General features: G+C 38.4%; 1 protein-coding gene across 1 annotated transcript in view; it reads right to left on the bottom strand.

Annotated features, from left to right (window-relative positions):
- The window catches only part of LOC124131236 (receptor-type tyrosine-protein phosphatase T-like), a 236164-nt gene that overhangs the window by 118144 nt on the left and 94050 nt on the right, over positions 1–23970 (bottom strand). Inside the window, exons 2-7 of the mRNA XM_048395189.1 lie at positions 13381–13457; positions 12725–12823; positions 11619–11837; positions 10851–11030; positions 10167–10304; positions 9823–9960 (exon numbers count right to left, since the gene is read on the bottom strand). Of these exons, the coding sequence (XP_048251146.1) occupies positions 9823–9960; positions 10167–10304; positions 10851–11030; positions 11619–11837; positions 12725–12823; positions 13381–13432 (826 nt within the window). The 5' untranslated portion in view covers positions 13433–13457. The remainder of the gene's footprint in view (positions 1–9822; positions 9961–10166; positions 10305–10850; positions 11031–11618; positions 11838–12724; positions 12824–13380; positions 13458–23970) is intronic.

Below are 23970 nucleotides of genomic sequence, written 5' to 3'. Positions count from 1 at the left end.
TCAAATTTCTATCCCATTTGGGCTCCTTTTAAATTTAAATATAATTTCTCGTGTCGATATGTGTCAGAAGAAATGAAATATTACAGCACTGGTGAATAGGTTATATGCGCATGTCAGCGTCGATCCTATAATATCCTTTTATGCAAAATACATATATACTGATGAATTAAGGTAGTTATACTACACAAATATATGTCCAGATGCATACATCAGTATCATCTCGTGATCTTAATTTGTGCTTTGAGCCCTTTTTCTACCGGAGATTCTGGGGTGTTACATCACACCAGAAAGCCAGGTCCAAATTCAAGTCATAATTTCATGGTCCGTCTTGTATGTTGGAAACCAATATCGCAATATGGCTAAATATTGCTGAACTTGGTATTAACCCGATTACTCACATAATTATTCCATTTTCTACAGTCATCTACGAACACTATCTTTAAGGAGGTATATCTGTATCATCCAAATGTCCATACATATATGTCCACATTTATATATATAAAGCAAGTCGTCCTGCACGCTTCCTTAAAAGATAAATGTTAAGCATTTCCTCTGTATGGATTTATATAATGTAATATCGTTTTAATGTAAATGCTGATGCAGTAAACGTACCACAGACCTAATGCTAAAATAACATCTAATTTCTGAAATGAACATATTTTACAGAAAAAAACAGTTGTTTAAACAATACTTATAAAATATAAGAACAAGGAGCCAAGAGCGAAATATTGGGCTGTGTTGGACATATTTGTTTCGGGGTCTTATGACAGACAAACCTGATGCCTTTAAGTATAAAGATAAGTAAGTATAGATGTTGTACATATTCAAATATGTTCGTGATTAACCCAACCTTGAAAAATATTGAAAGATGAGTGGTAACTATTTATGCCATTATTTCAAATTAGAATGAGAGCACATCAGGAAAGCATGGTACTTTAATATACGTATCTTGTTAACCCAATATTCTTTTTTAAGTAAGAGCAGCATGTATATCGAGAGTATAGGTTTGGTGCGTGACTTATCACACAGTACTTTCAGAAAGTGTGCATATTCTGTTTATCGGCAATAAATAACATAAGACGATTCATACGGGGAAATACGATTTCCTTCAGAACTAGTATAGATTATTTAAGGCTAGGGGGAAATGTATGTAATCAACAGAACTTTGGCCGGGTTTATAGGATGTGGGTCCTGGCTTGGGCTTTGTGTTGGATGTGTAGACGGCATTTCCAGGTTTGACGTATCAATGACAAAAATGATGTCGGATGCAATTCTCTGCCTTTTCCGTTGAACAATTGGCTTGCCTTTGGATGTGTTTGTGGCGGGTGCCACTAGTGGATCGGAATGAGCTCGCGTTTTTGCGAGCATCCAATGTCATCATTTATTATGATGAATCATGAAACATGCTCCTGATGTTGTCGCAATGGTGCAGTTGGCGCTACTTTTGGCAAGGGTTTCTCATGATAATGGAAATGCTTATGTCGCTTTTGTTGACCGATAAACATGAAAAGATATAATGTTAGTGTATATGGTCATGTAATTAAGAAACAAACGACGAGTGGGAGTTGTTTATTGTACGATAAACAACGACCGAGACTCGTTTATTTCTATATGAGATATCAACATTACGTACAGCCTCTTTTAGGGTGTTAAATTAGGACAAAAATACACGCTTTACAATATTTACCCGTACTTAAATAATGATGATTCCTTGAATAGAATCCGACAGCGGCCATGCTAGATAAATCCATTTTAGGATTTGAGTTTGGTCCCGCATATTCTCACAATTTTCTCGTCAATCATCTGTACCTTTTCTCCCAATACCGATTGTCATATCACTCTCACTTTCGGATTCTCCAGCAACATTTATTGGGAACAACTCATTAGACACATACCTCTAGATAAGGTCAAATTTACACATTTTACTTTTCAAGTTGCGAGTGCATGTTCGAATCTCAATAAATGACGTCATGATAGAACAATGTTTTATCGTGAAATAAATATCGCTTCCTTCTTTGTTCTTTGTGATTTATCGCGTAGCTATCTTATATCATCAAATGCCAATTTCTAATTGCTTTATCATGACGTATCCGTGTCATGTAGCAATAACATACACAAATATCGTTGACTTCGACGTTGAATAGTGTCATGAAATATGACTATCCTCTTGTGTGCAATATTTCTGGTTGGTAAATCTAACATATTCTTACTTTAAGAATAGCGACTATACATTATTATATATCCCTTATCAGGTCTCTGTAACATTTGCAAAATGATACAAATATAAAAATACAACTGAACCTAAATGTAATGTTTTAATATCCTTACGTTGCTGAGTGCAGCATTTAACAACAAACAAACAAAACATAATATCTTTAAGAATTATGTTTACAATTCCGATGCTAAAAATAATCTCACAATCTCCATACCTCTTTCTCTCTATGAAAACATAATAAGGAGGGAATAATTATGGCATGCTATCATAATTATCATCATTATTTATGTTACTTATCCTCAAGTGAAGTAGTCCTCCACACTATACATTCAGTGAAGAAGCCCATGAACATATGAACTATGTAACATACATTCATGGAAATTAGATGAACAGTTGAAGTTAGCAAATGATATTATTCGGTCGAACGTCTATCAGCCATCTATTCTATTCATGAAGAACATTTCACGTGGGACCAACAGAGGGAATTATGACTATCGACTTGCTAATTATTTTTTATATTCATGCCAGCTCAAACGATCTATTGGCTTGATTTATTGTTATGGTATCCACAAAATAAGTAGGATCCGATTTGTTCCGTTTTTGTTGAAATAAAACTGAATAATATTTGCTGTTTACATATCAAAGTTTGCCAAATTGTTACAAAATGTCTGCCCACAGTAAGGCTACGTATCCCCAACATATTGTGCAAGGCACAGTATCACTGGACTGAGGGAGGGCGGTATTCCTCCTTGTGGGTCACCTGCTTGGCAATATGGGACGGGAAAACTGCAGGGGGTGAGGGCAGTTAAGTTGATGGTACAGACAGATAAGAGAGATCATTTTACAAATGTGAAACCTCAGTCCACAAAGGAAGAGGCGAAAGCTGAAACTTGGTGAGGTTTACAGAACAAAGGCAGTTATTTCTAGTTTCTTACTGACTCTCGAAGATACATTTAATAAAACAATTAATGCGTGTGTGTGTGTGTGTGTGTGTGTGTGTGTGTGTGTGTGTGTGAGAGAGAGAGAGAGGTAGAAGAAGAATTGTACACCATAAAAATGGCTACGTATGTAGTTGGGGTAGATATGTTGAATGCCCGGCCAGTATGACCTTTGAGTCACTACAGTTTCAGTCATTAAAATGCGTAAAACAGTATTTGAGTGAAAGAAAACACTATAAGTGAGTGAAACAAAAGACCTCAGTACAGGCACATCCAGTCCCCCAACCCCAAGTCTGCATGTATCAATACTTATACCTGCCACATCCTCAACCACTTAACTTACATTCTTCTTTCCCCACCATTATGTCTACGTCAGCCATCATGGATCCATGCGCATGCTATCATACATAATCCATCCTCCCACCATTCCCCAACATCCATCGAACTATAACTATATCCGCCCTCATGTATCGGTATTCGTGCTTTCATACATACATACACACCCCTACCATTCCCCTACATCCATCGCAGTATAACTATGACTATAACCGCCTTCGTGCATCCGCACTTATGTTCACATTGCATTGCATATGCATCGAATTACACGTTTAAAATATCGTAAATATTTTACAACATGTACATATTATATATCAGCAAACAGAGATTATTATAACGCTATAGATTTCATCCGTCAAAACATCACAGAAAGAGGGGCAGCCTGGAATTTTACAATGGCATCTGAATGCACTAAGACGTTCAACTGGTCAGGAGGTGAGAGTTGCGGAAGATTACGATAAACTTCAGTTACAGATCTCCATTACGAATATCTAAAGTATGAATAAAGATCACAGCTTGCTATGTCGTGTACTTCATGCCTGCAGAATTAGCAATGTCCTTAGCTCTAAATTGTATGTCTAAATGCTAATGTAGACAAAGACCCAAATGTATATAGGCATGACCATATTATATTCTACGCAAATATCACCACATTTAAAAACAAAGCTAGATTGAGTCTTTGAAGGGCATTAAGAACTGATACACACAAGGAAAAATATTTATGGATGTTTATGCGTTTCGGAATGTATACTTTCTCCTTCATCAGGTGCATATTATTAAATGCTATGAGGCAGAGAACATGTATTTGTACCTGTAAGAACAACAAAAGTAAAAAGATAGCAAAGAAGGGAACGCAACAAGGGAAGCCAACAGATAACTGGCATGGCGCTGATTACCCCGCCTCCCGTTTGCCCATTGTCCATTTCCCATGACCAATCATTCATAAGTTAAGTTTTGGCTTTAATTTGTTCATTGATAATCAACCTTCAACGTCTATTATCTCCACCCTAAAAATATGTAGTTTACTGAGAAAGTGGTATCCAAATACTGTTGACCACTTTCTTAAAGGCATTGTTGGTTCAAAGCTTTCGGTCATAGAAGCCGTGCCATTTTTCTCTTGTCAGAGGAGTACACAAAGTATACGTCATCTGGACTAACATTTTTGTTTCGGTGGCTGGGTTAGATCGCCAACTTGGTGTTCTGGCGATTGGATGCCTCACTCACAGTGTGGGTTCAAATCCCGGACGGGACTCAACCCAAGAAAGTACGAGAATCTGTACTTTACTCAGAAAGTATTATCCCAATTATAACATTTGTTGTCAAGAAAACACAATAAATGTATAGTCGGCTTTGGATGGGTAATGATATCACAGACATATACGGATATTGATGATGACTTGGAGGAGCTTCGTAACGCACGTCTTCTCAATTCAGGGATTGGTAAATCCAAATATGTGTGTGCGCGTGCGTGCGTGCGTGCGTGCGTGCGTAAATGTGGGCCTGTTGGATGTTACATAAAACATTCATCTTGAGCGGGATGGTAGTTCGAGTTGGATTAGCATGTTAACTATATGATCTTCTTTAGGCAGAGAATGCCGCGCATGAATGTATTGATGAAATTCCTAGGTACATGGGGCCTTTTCGTCCCAGGGAATACCCACAGTGGAGACTTCAATGGGGATAGGGTGTACACAATGTGCTACCTGGTAGATTGTGTGTCATCAGACCGGACAACGTTGGTCTTTGACTGATTGTGGCGTAAAACACACTTATTCATTTACTTATATCGGAAATTGAATGTTCATCTTAATTGTTATTGTTGAACATGTAATATATTTTTAAAGAAATAAAACAGTGACATAATAACTACAACTTTATGTGAGCGCGAATAGCTTTTTTGGAATGAGATGAATAAGTCTTATAAAGTTGTAAGCTTCTTCACAACCGTGTAATCAAAAAAGAGATAGGACCTAAAATAGCCAAATTTCATACGACTTCACTTGTCCACCATCTTGGATGGAAGGCGAAAACATTTCAGCGCGTTTGAAGCCACTGAGAATGCCCCCTGCAGAGTTGGACGAACATTCTGCGGTGGCGCGGCTGAGTTGACCAGAGGCTAACAGCAGTATTTCCTGTCCAGGTTATTTAGGTCAGTTGTTTGTGTGTGTGTGTGTGTGTGTGTGTGTGTTTGTGCGTGCGTGCGTGCGTGCGTGCGTGCGTGCGTTGGGGGGGGGGGGGGGGGGCGTGGGGGGGGGGGGGGGATTTGGGGGATAGATGATAGATTTAGCAACAAGTAAGGTCATCTTGAGTGGGAGGGTATTCGCAGATGGATTAGCATATGAACTATGATTCTCTTTAGGCAGAAAATGAGGATCCACGATGTTCGACCTGGTAGAAGTGTGTTATCAAACCTCACAGCATTGGTTTTTGACTGACTGTAGCGTCAAAACAAACTCATTCATGTACTTGAACTGAATGTTCATCTTAATTGTTATGGATAGTCACGGAGCCATGATCCAGAGAACAGGGTGTCATTAGATAGAAATAAACTAAGTAATAATAGGATTACCAGAAAAACGGGGTTTTACACACGAGCCAATAAACTTCGCTCATTAACACCAGAGTAAGTCAGTACAAGATTGAAAACTGCCCCATAATTATGTATGACATGCTTGTCGGGTATTGCTACATATATATGTGAAAACAAAGTTATTAAAATGAAGAGCAAAACTGATGAAAGTTAACAATAAACGTGTATACGTGTTATATCGTCACTGCAAAAATAATGATTGTTTGTCTTTAGTATTAACATTCAAATACGTTATATCTGTATTAGCGATATTGTCTTTGTTCCACCGGCGAGTCAGCATTAGCCGTACTATCTCGTAGTATAATTGTATTTCTGAAGACATCAGGATACAGTTTTTACGATGCATCACGTCTGCACTAGCGCTTGATAACAGCCTTGTGTTTGGGTGTTTCAGTGGTTTAAAAAGCTACTCTTGATATTGTTGATTAAACTTTGATACTATGAACAATATAATGTTATGTGAGAGGTTGACTTTAGAACGGTAACATACTAATAGTATATAGGATGACATAAACAGAACAATGAGAAGTTCGTCCAGATTAGTGTATAGGCAACATTTAATAATTAAAATAATTACATTCAACAACTCCCCTTTTAAGTCCATTTTCCTGACTTATAAGTAAATGCAAGAACAATCGGCCGGAATACAATGTATAGTTCTTGTCCACTTCCATATGACTATATAGCATACAATAAGCTATCGGGTCCCGCTTAGATCGGTTTGGGTGGCAGCCTAGATAGCCATAGAATAGTTTCATCTTGGAATCTCCCATATCACTGGGGATCCTCTTCAATTTAAATGGAGTTACTCGTTACGATTCCGAACCTTCACGTGACTGTGTTTATGAACCATTGTCAAATAGTGGTGACATTAAATCTAGGAAACAATACGCGAAATCGCGCATGCACAGAACGGAAAATTTGGTCAAGGCATTAAGTAATCCGCATGCGCAGAACGACTGATTTCAGTACTTCCGCTAAGCGCTTCGAGTGCAGCGTCAAAAGCGGGCCTGTAATCTAACACGCGGGGACTGACCAATGAAATCCGAGAAGTAGAAATACCGGTAGACGCTGTTGCTTGATTGACAATGTCAATCAAGAAAGGGAGGAGCTTAACGCTATCGTTCTCTCCCAGTAAATTCCGATGTCAAATAACGACGTTATTTGGACGGAAAAACGATGGTTTGAAAACGTCCAAATAACGTCGTTTTTCCGTCCAATGACCATATACGGAAAAAAACGACGTTTTCGTGTTTGCAGTGGCGAACCACAATCATAGGTTTCTTGCGTGCCCAAGTGACGCAACTCTGCACAGCGAGTCGCGGCGCCTTAGACGACTGGGTCACCAGAGCCCCCTGACATTTGTTACATTTGACCACTTTCTAAAAGGCATTGTGGTTTAATTAGGTTGTGATTGTAATCAAAATGTAAGATGTAGCTATCTTGACACAGTGGACTCTGATATCCAGTTTGACACCCAGCTAAACATATCCCATCTGCCGGATTACAAGCAGCGTTGTTCAGACAGTTGCCACATCTTGCCCACGGGCTTCCATAATAACCAGAAGCACAAGCTGCATCCGGATACGACTTTTTCAGTAAAACATAATCTCAACAATGTTCCAAAAGACACTGTTACGAGCTGTTGAGACAATCGTAGTGCATACATTTCTCTAATATAAGATCAAACCTAGATTCGTTATAAACAGATATACAACATATTGAGAGACATATTGCATGAACCATGCATTGTCTCACAAGCTGGTACCGAACTGTAAGTACTAAATATCTTGTAGATTCTCACGGATTGGTCTTGATTGAGAAAGAGTGGGAAGATTTAAAGGTGCATATATATCTTACTTATACATATTGTGTAATTTCTTAATCATAGCGCAGCCTGGTTCAATTTGTAACAAATGTTATATTTATATGTTATATTACGTACACAAAGTACATAATGTACAGTACCAGTTGTCGGACTTTTGTGGAAACCTCGATGGCTGAGTGGGTAAGATCGCTGACTTTGTGTGCTGGCGATTAGGTGCCTCACCCCGGCAATGTGGGTTCGAATCCCGGACGGGACTGAACCCCAAAAGTACGAGAATCTGTACTTTACTCAGAAACTGTTATCCCAGATATAACATTTGTTAGTGAGTGAGTTGGGTTTAATGCCGCTTTACAGTATTTCGAGTTATATCACGGAGTGTCAGCTCTATGAGGAAAGCCCAAAGTGATGCAGGTCTCAGACGTTTACCATTTCGGTGAAACCCACGAGCACGGGTATGGTGCTGACAAACCTGAAAACATAATCGGGTTGAACTGGGAAACGAACCCACAATCATAGGTTTCTGGCGTGCCAAAGGGAGGCAACTCTGCACAGCGAGTCGCGGCGCCTTAGACGACTGGGCCACCCGTGCCCCTAACATGTGTTAAATTGACCACTTTCTAAAAGGCATTGTGTGTTCATGACTTTTGGCCATGGGAGCCGTGCTAATTTACACTTGCCAGAAGGGTACACGAAGTACGTAATCCTGACTACCAGTTGTCGGACTTTCATTTTTGTGGAAGCCTCGATGGCTGAGTGGGTTAGATCGCTGACTTCGTGTGCTGTCGATAAGGTGCCTCACTCTGGCAGTGTGGGTTCGAATTTCGGACGGGACTGAACCCCCAAAAGTACGAGAATCTGTACTTTACTCAGAAACTGTTATCCCAAATATAACATTTGTTACATTTGACCACTCGTACCACAGTCGACTCTGATATCCAGTTTGACACCTAGCACCACATATCCCATCTGCCGTATTACAAGCAGCGTTGTTCAGACGGTTGCCACATCTTGAACGCGGCGTTCCATAATAACCAGCTGTATGAGGGTAGGAGTAATGAAACATTCGGTAAATGTTAGAAATAGGTATGTTCATCCTACTCGTTATAAATGCAGGAAATGTAAAATGAGAGAGAGAGAGAGTATGAAACTCAGCATTACATTTCCAATTCACCAAATACATTTACACATGTGTCATAGTTCCTGAAAAGAAATGGCATTAACTTAGAGATCATCACAATAGTATTTTACATGAGACCAAACAATAAAGATTGATATCTATAAAAATACAACACTGACGGATCTTCTAACATTAAAGTAAGTATGACGCGAGCTAGGTGTTACACACAACACCAAACACCACAGCTTATACCCACAACCTAACAAAAGACACCAGGCATTTCAAACGCAGTAAATAGAAGCGACAACATTCATTTCCACAATCATTACAAATTTCAGCCAAAAGCAGAGTCCATTGCATCATTCCGACTATATATAAAATAACGTCTCATTTGCACACAAAGGGAAGAGGTAACCCTGTTGACATCCTTGTGTGCATGTTCAATCATTCTTTTTACAGTCAGACGTCCCACTACACTGACCACAAGTGAAAGAACAGTTGACCGGTACCCCATAATGTTCTGGGGCACAATCTGTACGGATAGGTAGATATAAATACGTCTCATCCAGATCAGAGAACATACCTACTTTTATGTTACAATTAATAATCTCTGCTGTTAAGAAGAAAATCTTGTATTGATGACTACATTTTACATAAGCCATTAAATACGAAAGTAGTGCCTTTTAACGATTACCTAATGTAGATTATTCCATTATGGCATTAGTTGGCATGTGAATGAATATATTTTCATCAGACTGTTTCAGATAAACAATGAATACAAATAGACGTTTGTCAAACCTTGCTGGCATCCTGGACCTTGTTTCCCAGCAGCACACCCACTACTACAATGGCCAGTCTCCTTGTTACATGCTTCAGAGGCAGTTAGACACTGGCAATGCTTGTTACAGTCAGAGCCAAACGAAGCATTGTTGCATTCTGCAATATACAATACACATACACGGACATTAAATAATTATATTTTGAGGTGTGTGTTCCTAAAGCCATTTAAAAAAATCACATTGACAAAACTTTCTGAGTGTACAGACAATGTTTGTTCAATACAAATAAATTTAGAATCACGTTGATACTCAACTTGAAAATCTACCAGATGGACGATTTCCTAATTTCACATTCTGTCATACCTTGTTGACACCCAGGTCCATGTTTTCCGGCAGCACATCCATTCTTACAGTTGCCAGTCTCCTTGTCACATACTTCAGTTGTATCCTGACACTGACACTGCTTGTCACAGTCATCTCCAAACCATCTATCGCTGCATTCTACAAGTACACATACTATGAGATGCAAATCAGAGCACACCCAATGAATCTGATCCAATAGACGTTTGTCATTTAATTTTGAGACCTATGTAAAACAAGTATATCCTGATTATTTACTCCAACTAATACACTTTATACGTCAGTGCTGTTGGGGCTGCATGTACACAGACGCTTGGGACGTGGACTTTTGGACCAATAGTTGAAAGTGAAAAGAGCGAACTGTTCACCATAGACGCCCATATGCTAGTCATGGAAGCTGCGTATTTGGCTGTGCTTTGAGATATAAGGGGGAGTTGTGACATAACTATATCGGGATAAATGGAACGGTTTCTTCGCCTCGTTCTTTGTTTTCGCAACTGTCCTTTTATACCCCGATACAATACTGTCATTAAACCTCTATCTGTTACTTTTAATGTTGTTATTTAAAGACAGCTCTCGTTATCATATCCTATGTTCGTGTTTATATTCCGATGTTTTTATTTAATGATATAAAATAATAAAATGTACTGCTAATAAGTAAAATAAGATGTCTGCATGACTACTCACGGAATATCTGCACCTCACATAATGTCAGGTAGGGTCCATCGACACTTATTGTTACAGATGAACCATTCAAAGCTTCGCCACATGTAATATCTAAAACAGTCTGTTGTCTGTTGTCTACGGACAATGTGTAACACAGCTGGTCACCAACCTTCACCTGAAGGCCCACGTTGCGGTCAGTATCTGTGAACAACAAACGTTATGTGATGATACAAGATATATATAGGTATAATGTGTAACGCCGATTAGGGCCTGGTGGCATGTGTAGCAGCATAAATGCATGTTTGAATTTATCCTTTTGATGTTGATAATTGTCAATCTATGGCGTCTGAACAAGTTGAATTTAGAAAAACAAGCACAATTTGTAGAACATTGTGAGCAATAGTGTGATGTGATATATTTTCAAGACATCCCTTGGGTTACATAAGAATTGACTTTATATCATATGTTTGTATATAGTTTGTGGCATCAAGCTGATTTGCTTGATGCATGTCATCACATCCGAATTGTGAAGATCGATGCTCATGATGTCAATTAATGGAATTGTTTGGTCGACACTAGACTATTACAGACTGTCACCATATAGTTGGAGTATTGCTGAGTAGGGCGTTCAACAACAAACAATGAAATCTCTTAAGAAAGCGTCCAATTGTGTAATATTCGTGGATGGAGGCTTAGGATCCTGCCACGCCTGAAGGACCAAACGAACGGTACACGGATGCCTCCCTTTTCATGGAAGGGATATATACTAAGCAGTCATATGCCACTCACAGCTATCACGAAGATATATTCTCATCCGTCTAATCTCCAAAGTGGTAGTGAAGTTTACACGCCACTCTGCTCCACTGGACGTCGTGTTGTCTGTGTGCGTACAACTTTTACCCTCAAACCTAAGGTCAGTATTGCCATCGACTGCCTTGTCTGATGAAGCATAATCATATCCTTGCAATGTGCTGCTCTGCCATGTCGGCTTTCGACGTGCTATGTTGCCTTTAACGGAATATATAAAATATCAAAACACAGTCAAACTCAGCAGCACTATCAATCTAGCAAAACTGACCCTTAGAATGCTGAAAACATTAAGCAATTCAACTTAGTTTAGTTTATTAAAAAGTATAGCTCAAAATGAAAATGAAGACAATGTACTGTTTAACATCGTCTGAGTAAATGAGGACTAAGCATACAAATACCTATGCGTGACAGGTTGTTCACTGTACTGTCAGTTTCACAACGTGGACAGTTGCAATCTCATTGTGGACATTTCGTGCATTTTTTGCAAACTGATACTTCGACATTTGTTGATTTCTCGTGTTTAAACCAGTTCTAGGACATCTAACCTTTGACTGGCAAGATGCTGACCACCCGAGCGATATATGTCTAATTACAATGTTTGAAAGTAAATAGGTGCAGGTAGTTGTGTGTTATTTGGATATTCAACAATATGAGGTGCCTATAAATTACTATTTTGTTACATACACAAATTGAATACTTACATGTACAGTACATGTTTTGGTTTGTTTGTTTGTAAAACTGAAGCTGTATGACGACGGTCTGCAAATAATCGAGTCTGGACCAGACAATCAAGTGATTGACATCAAGAGAATCGATCCACGCATTTTGGATACGATGATATGTCAACCACAAAATCAATGAGCCTGACCACCTAATCCTGTTAGTCGCCTCTTACGACAAGCATAGTCGTGAAAACATGTACATAAATATAATCTCATATTTTAATTTGAGTAATGTATATTTCCAAAATATCCCATAACAAAATAATTGCACATGTTAAGTTGTTGTAATATAGTCACACTTTCATAACTGGATGGCTGCATAAAGCTTCCTCAATCAAAACATATATATGGTACTTTACTCACGCTTTTGGCAGTAACTCCCAAACCAGTCTGTTTGGCACAATGTTCCTTGGCAAGGTGAACCAGGGAAATTCGCGCAGTCATTCTGACAGTGACAATCCTCTGCAGCAACAAATAGAATGACTGCAAGTATCTAATATCTAAGCGTGTCTCTTGTTTAACTTTTCCCTAAAATCTCCTTTTTGTACACCTGTGATATAGTTATACAGCAACATACACTCCTTACCTGGACACGGTATCATAATTTCATAAATTCTTTAACAACACAATGCATGTTTTCTTTACCTTCGAGTTACGTCAATTTCATGTATGTAACTGGACGTTAATATAAGACTGTATTCACTATGTCTTAGGACCGGAATTCCATTGAAAAGTACACACTGTAAAGATGGGTCCTTAGAGTGAATGTATGAGCGAGGGGACGTTTGAGTGAACAGTGTTACATCGTGACGGAGTATAATCGGGTATGAAGCAGGCCAACTAATGCCTGATAGCATGACAGTGACCCAAGCCACCTGGCCACCAGTCAAGTCCCGTAGCTTCCACGATTCCCCTTTGTCGGCTCGTGCGACAAGTATAAGGAACTGTAGACCTAGCCTGATTGGGAGTCCCCGACAGGGCCCATGCCTTAGAAGTTTGGTAATAAGATAGGGACCTACCTTGTGAGGAGTCCGGCAATGACATAAGCAGTAGAACAAATACCAGAAACATCGTCCATGTGCTTGTCCGATGAAATCTGAAAACAAATTCAGCCAAATTATGCCAACCAGAACCAATTATCAAGTAAACAGCAGGTTGATCTACATTTAACTTTAGAGATTGCTGGTTAACATAAAATGAGTTGTCCAATTCCTACGTTGTCAGATTGTAAGCATGTATCTTAATACTATTACTGTAGGGAATTACTATTGTTCACGTCCGTTTGCTACAATGCACTCACCCATGCATAGGTTTATTATGTGCTGAGACTAAGGGAGCTGTCACATGAATAATTTTGTTCTCAAATGTCCCCTGTACAGGAATATCTACCAAGTGATTTTACTTTTTTTATGCTTTTCTTTTGTATAATTGCCTACATCAGCGACTGCTTCCACTGGATGGTGAAGGCTGTTTCTCTCTTTCATCATGATGGGTAACAGACAAGCGATGAGTGCTTTAGAGTTGAGTAGAGAAGATACCGATGTCAAAGTAAGCTTTTTACATACACATCCCGTTTAGGTTTTTCAGTTCATAGATTAATAAACACTCCTTCCTCTTGGTTTATTAAATTATTTGAGCAACCGTTAAGGGCATTTACATTTGTGACCTAATGATGCTTGACCATGTTTCACAACTGAATATTTTTTGTCCAATTTTTGAAACAAATCAACGCAGTTTTTGGTCCAGCCCATCTTCCTAAAGTATCAGCTCTCTAAGCCTTATGATTTCTGAGAAAGCGATGATTAAATAAGTTCAAGTTTAATCTTATTTCGCCCCCCCCCCCCCCCCCCCCCCCCCCCCTACAAAATATCACTGTTTCAGATTCCTAAACATTGTATACATAATGGTAATATTGTCAAGGATACTAAAACAGGTTTCAGAAATATAGGGGGAAGGTCTTTACAAATCTGTGTCAGAAGGAACTAAAATGTACATATTGTTTACTGGAAAACGTTTATCTTTCTTCATTGTCAGGGTATCGACGGTCCTCATAAACACCCATTCTTGTTGAATAAATACGCTATGCTGGCTGGAAGCAACTGTACTCTACCCTTTGTTCATGTCAAAACTAACACGTGCTGTTCACTTACAGACACCTCAGTCCACTGTTCAACTGTTATACTTAGTTAACGTTATATATGTTAATGAATCACTATTTAACAGTATGTACCTACCATTTAAAAAAAAATCAAAATCTTACACGGATTAAGACTAAAGTACACTTTCCCATATGCTGAAGATATTTTCATCAATAAAGGTGATTACAAGGAGTTTGCGGTATGCATAAAAAACCGTCTGAAGTGGCTCATTCACTTAGCCTCAAGAATATCTTAAACGTTGTACCACCCTAAACACATTTGACGTTTAACTTCAAAAACTAATCCCCCATGAATATGAAACATGAACTATGTGACATCCAACAAATCAGATAACCTCGCTGCTCACACCTATTCAAATAGCATGACATTTCCATTTTCAGGAATTAATAGTCATATAAGTTATAGTGATATAAAAGTTGCATTAGCGGATTTTCCAAACTAGATTTTGAAACCGACATCTTTTGTATGCTCCACTCCATAGCCCATGCCAATTATACTTCCCTGACCGACCGGTTGCACCTGTCACACACACATGCAAAGGGAAGTCAATAGTTCAACTGAAAAAGGCATTGACCCAGGTTCGTTTCCCCACGTCATATCGCTATGACCATGTGTCACAGTTGGTCTACACTGTGAGGCGGCATTGGCGCACATTGGCGCTGTTTAGGATATAAACAACAAGAATACCAAACAAAAGCTAACATAGAAGGTGACACACACCAAAAGATTAAGTGACGTCTTCGCTGACACAGTCCAGATCCTTGGGGAGTTTTGATGACAATTTTAGAACAATTCCCTTCATAATGTAAATCTTTCTATGATGTTTTTTGTATGCTTTTCAAACGCAGCACTTAGCACTATTCAAGCTATATGACGGCGGTCCATAAATAATCGAGTCATGACTACATTCCGTTTGATTCCATTTGAGACCGATGAATTGCTCACTAACTCAAAATCGAATAATCGCAACAAAACCAAAATGTGCACAGCGACATGAATTGGACAGACCAACTCTGATGGTTTGTCTCATATATTTGGACACCCGAATAAAAAAATTGTTTAACAAAGATCATCATATTGTTGACATTTTTCGCCATCCCATACCAGGGAGGACCAGTCGCTCATAGAACAGCCAGGTGGGCGAGTTTCATGTGGGAAAGTGACGTAAGGCTTGCTGAGTAAACCATAGATGCGTGATTGCTCTACCTGAAACAATGAGAACATCACTCGACGCGAAGTCAATTATTTGCAACGTCTTCAATTTTAAAAAATAATAATGTGAAAGAGGAAGACCACAATATGCTTTGAAAAAGTATCGTTTACGAACTGCACGTGCAGTTGGGATAACAGAAGGGAAGTTAAAAAGTATGTTACAAAAGTGTACTAATTCAACCTGCAGTGACACACCTGAGGGGACCAACTCAAAACCCAAGCGATGTTATAAAGTCGATTCATTTCAACAAGAGATGGTCAGAAACGCCATTACGACTCTGTATAAACAAAATATCTATGTCTCTCTCCGTACTCAAAAAATATATGGAGACAAACCATTTCAAAATAGTACTTATGGAAATTGCTACACCAATTTGGTTTCCATTACAAAAAAGTAGGCTCCGAAAATAAACATGCATTATGCGAGAGGTCTGATATTGTTCGACTAAGGAACCATTTCTTACGCACAATACGAGAAAAACGTTACGAGGGTAATGAGCCCGTGGCAAGGGTGAGCGGCTTATTGTGCCCAATGCTGGCTGCAAGAGTCGGGGATTCCTACCAGGCTGTTCGCTAGTCTTCAAGGCAATATCCAAGGACAACCGAGACTATCATACTGAAATGAACGGAGCGGTATTCCTAGAATGGGCTAAAACTCAACTGGTACCGGTATTGCCCCCAAGAGTCTGGTTGTCATGGACAATGCTCCATATCATGGCTTTCACGTACCTAACACAAAAGCCCCAACGTCTAACAGTAGGAAGGGCGATATGATAGTATGGTTGACACACAAAGCAATACCGTATTCACAAAAAGCAACGAAACCTGTTCTGTATGATATTATAAAGTCTAATAAAACCACACCTGTCTTTAAAGTTGACGAGTATCTTAAAGAACATGGCCATTCAGTTTTGCGATTGTCGCCCTATCATTGCGATTTAAACCCAATGGAACTAATTTGGGGTAATACAACATACAAACTGCGGGATGTACAGAAACTGGTTCAACAATCAATAGACACCATCACGCAGGAAACGCGGCAAAAGTGTGTTGAGAAAGTTGAGAATGAAATAGAGAGACATTATTGGGATCATAGTGGATTGGATCATGTCACATTCAAGCCAGTGATCATCAGGGTAGACTCTGACAGCGGCGATAGTGATTCGGACAACAGCCACGCCGATTCTGAATGCACTGTCACGGCTTCAGAAACCTGCAACAGTGACTCCGATTGAACACCAAAAAAGGCTTTTGAGATGACCCCCATATACGGTGCACATGCTCGTTCATTACCTGTCTGTTCCGTCAGCGACTGGTCCTCCCTGCTATGGGATGGCGAAAAATGTCAATTTTTTTTATTCGGGTATCCAAAATTATGAGACAAACCATCAGAGTTGGTCTGTCCAGTTCATGTCGCCTTTCGATTTTGAGTTAGTGAGCAATTCATCGGTCTCAAATGGAATCAAACGGACTGTAGACAAATCAGTGATTGACCTTACGAGCACCGTTCTACGAAATGTAATTACTATGGGGTAAATACGGTAACGAATGTAATTTGAAGATGAAGGTTGTTCACGTGAAAGTGGTGGTGTCACGTGCTAATGGTGCAGCAGAGAGGGCAAGGTCTATGAGACACCACTCGAGGGCTTCGCGTCACACAGGCGAACTGTCTTTTTCGTTCTTAAATATATACATATAAATATAATCAGTATTTCGGTGTAATGCTCGTCTGTGTTGGACGACCTGTTATTGCATTGTTGCCGAATGGCAGGGAAAACCGTTTGGAAAATTGCCGCAGGGCAGTGAGCGCTGTTTAGCACGGAGAAGGGTATTGCTTTCTTTCAGTGAGTGACCCAATCGAGAGGTGATTCAGGAGTCGGGACATGGATTTAGATACACAGAAGATACACGTCCAGATAAGTAATCTTTATATTTACACAAAACTAGATTTTGCAATAATGTTTCATATTAATATATATATTAATAGTTCAAGCGTGATATTACAAGGATATTGCAGTCATATTTGGTAAGGATTTAATGTGACAAATATTTTGTTACAGAAAGAATACCATAGAGAATACGGAGTGTCGGTTTTTGATACGGAATATAACGGGTGGCCCAGTCGTCTAAGGAGTTTCGTCCCTTGGGCACGCCAGAAACCTATGATTGTGGGTTCGAATCCCGGTTCGCCCTAATTATGTTTCTAGGTTTGACAGCACCATACACGTGCTCGTGGGTTTCACCGAAGTGGAAAACGTCTGAGACCTGCATCACTTCGGGCTTACCTCCCACATTAAGCTGACACGCCTCGATATAACTGGAATAATGTTAAAAGCGGCGTTAAGTACAACTCACTCACTATTGATGTGTTACGCGTCACATTAGGCTGTATATAAACAAAACCTAGACATATAATGTAAAAGTAACGCCAAGCCATAAGGTTTATCAGACACAATAAAACAATAAATACATGTATGTATAAAAGATAAGAAGGACGCTGTTTGCATCCTGTTACGAAACATGATTTTACATAATAATATACATAGTTAACAAATTGTTCATAAAATTAAATCATTGTTTACGTTTATACATTTCATGACGTGTGATTGATAATAGGAGTTCGGCATTTTTGTGGGCAAATTCTATCTAGAATTTTTTCGAAGAGAGGTTGGTGGTCAATTATCATGAGAGTAGTTTACTTTAGTAGCTTCAATGATGTATCCCTCATATAGCCCTAGATGTTGATAAATTTATCTCATAAATAATTGCATCCAAAAAAAGAATGAAACAGCACTTCTACTTAAATTTAGAAATACACAATAGTTTTTGTCTTTCTTAGTTTTTAGTGTTTACCTTCACATCTTGAATTAAATATTTGCGTCCAACAGTAACAGTGAGTAAGTATGGTTTTAAGCCGCTTTTAGCAATATTCCAGGAATATCATGGCAAGGGACACAAGAAATGGGCTTTACACGTTGTACCCATGTCGGGAATCGAACCCGGGTCTTCGGCGTGACGAGCGAACGCTTTAACCACTAGGCTACCCCCCCCCCCCCAACAGTTAGACACTCATGTTAAGTGGCATAGTTCTTTATAACACAAGGGACGGTGAAGTAGCCTAGTAGATAAAGTGTTTGTTCGACAAGCCGAAGACCCGGGTTCGATTCCTAACATGGTGTCCCCCACTATGAAATGGCTGACAGCTGCATAAAGCCACACTCACTAATACACAATGCAAAGCATATATGTATGCGGAATGTATATAATCATTCTTGTGGTCACGTGAATGCAACAGCTGATCTTATAAACATATATTTCAGTTCCAGTTGATGACGGAAACACAATGCGATAAGCTTCTGTTCTTGGTGGTAGGTAAATTGACATGTTTATGTGTTTAATACTCATGTAGATAACTTTTATCTTACTTTCTCGTCAACCTTTTAACTTTCCTCGCAAAACATACGACGTTAAACCTTACCTTTGTCAAACAACTAACAAATCATTCTGTTTTTTTAAATTCATTCTGTCCATGACTATTTGAAATGCAACGTGAGAGCTGACCTCACTAACATATGCGTGTTAATTTGGATATATTTTTGTGGCAGTGCAATGTATAGTTAAGCAATGTTGTAATTGTATTGCATTGTTTCTGTTAAGATTCAGTAAAAGTTCAGAACATTGTATTATAACTATAATTAGTTGTCAGGAATATATTACTATCTGGTGTAAACAGTGGAAGTGGAAGTTACTATATTTAGATGCTTTTAGGGGTCAAGTGTCATCTGGACATCATCAGTCATAGACTAATCCAGCATGGTATGTAACTTTCTAGCAGGTATTTAGAGTATATTAGACTATAGACGCCGTCACAAGGGCCGCAGAAACCAATGATCGTGGGTTCGAATCCCGGATTCGCCCTGGTTGTGTCAACACAAAAATCCTGATTGACTGCTTCACCAAAGTGGAAATCTTTAAAACCTACATGACTTCGGGCTTCCTCCCCTTCAAGCTGGCATGTCATGATGTAACTTAAAAACTGTTCAATGCAGGGAAAAACACACTCACTCACCCTAACTTTACAAAAACCTGCTGAGTTGCGTCTCTTAGGCGTGCGTGGATCCAAAGATCGTGGATTCGAATACAAGGTGCAAATCCGATGAAATATCATATCAGCATTTGAGCAAGGTAGATATGTACACAAACAATGTTATCGGACTTTGTCCAATACAAATTTAGCATTATAACATGTAATCCTACAGGCATTAGAATACAGTATATTCGAATAGACTAAACATGTGTCAAAGTGCAACTTAAATAGGAGACAGATACGTGAAAACCAGTCACGACTTCGTCAACAGGTACACATGTATTATGGAATAAGAATGTAACAGAAAGCTATACCAATAAAAAATTGTCTGCGTAATATTGCTATACAGGACGACCATGACACATAAAATAGCTGTAAACATTCACGCAGCGAACACGAAGTACACACTGAAACGCGACACCAACACGGCAATAGAAAGGTGTACAGTACGGATACAGTGTTCCCTCCGCCATTATAAACATGTTAACATTTTCCCTGTAAAACATTTAACAATGAAACAATGTTTTTTTAAACTTGAGTGTTGTTCAACATACTTTATTCTACGAAGCTTTCAAAGAGCGTCATAGGGCTTTTGCTGAAATGTTGTTTGCTGTGGGTTCAGCATTCAATGCCTTGCATGGTACGTTCCTTCATGTGTCCAAGCGTACACTTTACTAACCTTTGCATGCTGACATGCATACCTTTAATAACTTCGCGTTATACCCATGAAATGAACAGACACAAAGACTAGGGATATTCATGTTAATGTATAAATCACAGCAAAAAAAGCATGCCCTTGCTATTTAAAGAAAGTGTTATGAATGGATATAATGTGTCGTCAAAGGTGGGGAAAAACTAACACAAATAAGAGAGATCAGACTTACTCTTTGCGTGTTGTGGACGTGTTTGGGTGCCTCGTCCTTGACACCAGGAAGTAATCTGAATGTTGTATAAAACGGTAAACCTCTTTAGCATACGACTCTCGATAATGTTGAACCTGTTTTCCAGGATGGTATCAGTTTAGAAATAGAATTTTGTCAAGGTATCAAATGTAGCAACACATGAATAACTCTCTGATTGACGTATAGTTATTTGTTTTCCTAATGCCTTGTCAGAAGAAGTGTACGCACCACGGTAACTCGACACATTGCAATAAAAGGGAGTTATCCAGAAGGAAATATATATTTTGATGTATTGTATGGTGTAAAAGTTGAAATCTCAAATATTCAATTAACAACACCAGTCTACCCGAACAAAACTTTTGTTAAGTAAAATCAGATCTGATAAGAGTGTTTTATTCCTTCAATAGCAAAACGTGGTTTCTTTCAAAATTGGGTAAATGTATAAATATATCCTTTACATAAACGGCATCGGAATGTGCGACTCTGATGTTGTGTTGCGATACTTTGCAGTCCTAATCTAACTGAGGATGTGACGTGCAGAAACTCGATGACAGCACTTAAACAACTCTGGGTTGAAGTCGAAGGTTGAAACATGCATGAATTGTTTAAATGTTCTCATTTTTGTGGCATTATAACCACATTTAAAAGTTTTAAGACTACTGCTTCACATCTGTCTAGGCCTTGACCACAGATGAACGACTGAGTGACTAATTCACAAAGTGTGATACAACAGTGTTAATACGACACTCAGGTATTTGTACTTTCAAGTTAGTTTGATCCGAAGGTTGTTTTTGTAACAGTGGGTGAGAAAATTGGCCAAAGTAACTGGATCAAACCAATTAACAATCAACAACGAAGGACTTCAGGACTAATTACAAAAGTACGTCAACCACCACTTTGGCAACTGATTTCTCACAATTATTTCCCATTAAACACACAATCAGGCTACGTAAGTCCGTGTCCGAATAAACATATTTTCTTCATTGTTATCATGTGATTGTTGACATATTAACATTTGTTTGGACGTACATAGTATTTTGTTCAATATTTTTTTTTATTTACAGCAAGCAAAAAGGGAAATTCATCATCGATGACATTGTCTGCAAAATCTTAAACATTTTGTTATTTTTTGTGTGCTTGCCAACATCATCCATTTACCTGTGTGACCTGCATCTCAATTGTGCTGAAGGTAATCTACATTTTCTTATATTTACATCAGTTAAATAAGTTTCTGCATTTGCAATAGATCTGAGGTAGAAAAACTACAATATATTTCCTTGTTTGAAAGAACATGTAAAAAAATGTTTGTCTGTATTTTCGATATACACAGGAGCATGATTCTCTAAGAAACATTGGTTGTCCCATATAATCATACCTACATTTATACAGAAAACATTAAACATTTTATACACAATTTTGAACTCCATTTCTGTCAGGCAATAACATCATGTTATGACATTTTTTTGGTAATCTATTTTCTGGCATTTATAATGTTTATAATAGTGGTACATATACAAGGGTATGCGGCGATATTCATCATAAACCTTTACAAGTACTATGTTTAACACCAAGTAGTCTTTAACAAGTGTATAAGTGTACAGATTCAAGTTCTTTAGCATTTGCAAAACCCCATATTTCCGAACAATAAGAAAGAATTGGAGATTTTTTTGTGTAAAAAATGTTAAAGAAAGATTTATAAGCACAGTCGCTAATATGATTAAACGTTTGCAAAATTGTTTTAGCTTGGGTGGCTGCATTATTCACATGTTGGTTCCATGATAATTCATCACACCAAGCAATTTATTAGAGGTTTCAGTTTGAAGTAAATGTCCACGGAGGTACCACTTTTCAATATTTGACAGCCTTTTTCCTTTGCTAATTACACCGTTTTTTTGTCCTTTCCAAATTAACATGGAGTTTCCATGTATCACTGTACACTTCCAGCTTATTTATCAAGGTTTGTACCTTTCACTTTACTTGAGAACATAATTATTTCTTTTGCAAATATTAACATAAATATATATTTTTTAATTTCGGGATGTAATTGTATACCATCATCATAAGTTCTTTTGATTTGAACTGTAAGCTCATTAATGAAAATACAGAACAAAAAGGAGCTAAATACACATCCTGGGAGTACACCATGATTGACACATGATTTGATTCCTCATAAAAACTACATCACAATTTGCCCATTTTATTACTGACACCATGTAAATTAAATAGATACCATCGGTTGCCTCTACAGACTGAATCGAATGCTACAAATATAGCGTACAATTTTTCACGTTCACTATGAATATACCTAACTATAAGAGCCTGGAAAATAAACACACTTTCATTGGTAGAGTAACCTTGTCAAACTCCTGTTTGCTCTTCAATGTTATCAAGTGTATCCGTCCACAATACCAGGCACTTGTTAATAATGCCAATAAATATGTTACTGAACATACTGGTGATTTGAATTCCCTATAAGTTTCAACCTCTGTCACATAACGTCTCTTTTGAATTGGAACTATAGTACCAAGTGCCCAATCTTTTGGCAGTAAGAGGTATCGATCATTGTATCAAATAATATTTCCAAATACGGCAGGATGTTATCAAGAGAGTATTTAAAGAATTATGTTATTCGTCCATCTATTTAAGGACTTCCAAATTTCATAGATTTTGAAAAGCGGGTTTAATTTCTGCTTTTGATACAGGGGAATCTAATTTTTGTGTTGCAAAATTGGTTTCATCATTATCAAAAGAGTCCAAAGTTGTCTGTGGAACCATCACCGTTAAGAATATATTTGAAGTCATTAAACCTCTCAAGAATTTCTGTGTCACTTTTGATTTCCTTCTTTTTGCTTATATTTTAAGAGGTCGTCCCAAATTGTTTTGATGAACTGATATTTTCTTCTACTTTTTCCCGTTTCTATCCATGAAATTGTATTTTTTTTCTGCAAATAGCTTTATATACTTTTGAAATAGAAAAGCCCAATACGGATATTTTTGGCCATAAAAGCAAAACTAGCAGACAAAGAGGTTGAATCATGAAGTCGGGAAATACGTACGATTTGGAAAAACGCACCAAGTGCATTAACATAAGGGCCATGGAGCTGCATGCACTGCACGTGCAGCAGCACTATGAACGGTATTAAAATGCAGGGTTTTTGATCGTCTGGCATCTTCGTCAATCCAACAATGACAGTTCATCAACATGCCAACAGAAGTGCAAAGAAACAACGCCATAGGCAGCTTGCAGGA

The sequence above is a fragment of the Haliotis rufescens genome, unplaced genomic scaffold (genome assembly GCF_023055435.1).
Source record: "Haliotis rufescens isolate VD_foot unplaced genomic scaffold, xgHalRufe1.0.p SCAF_14, whole genome shotgun sequence".
NCBI classification, from domain to species: domain Eukaryota; kingdom Metazoa; phylum Mollusca; class Gastropoda; order Lepetellida; family Haliotidae; genus Haliotis; species Haliotis rufescens.
The sequence above is the reverse complement of the archived record's forward strand: the minus strand, read 5'-3'. Positions and strand labels throughout refer to the sequence as shown.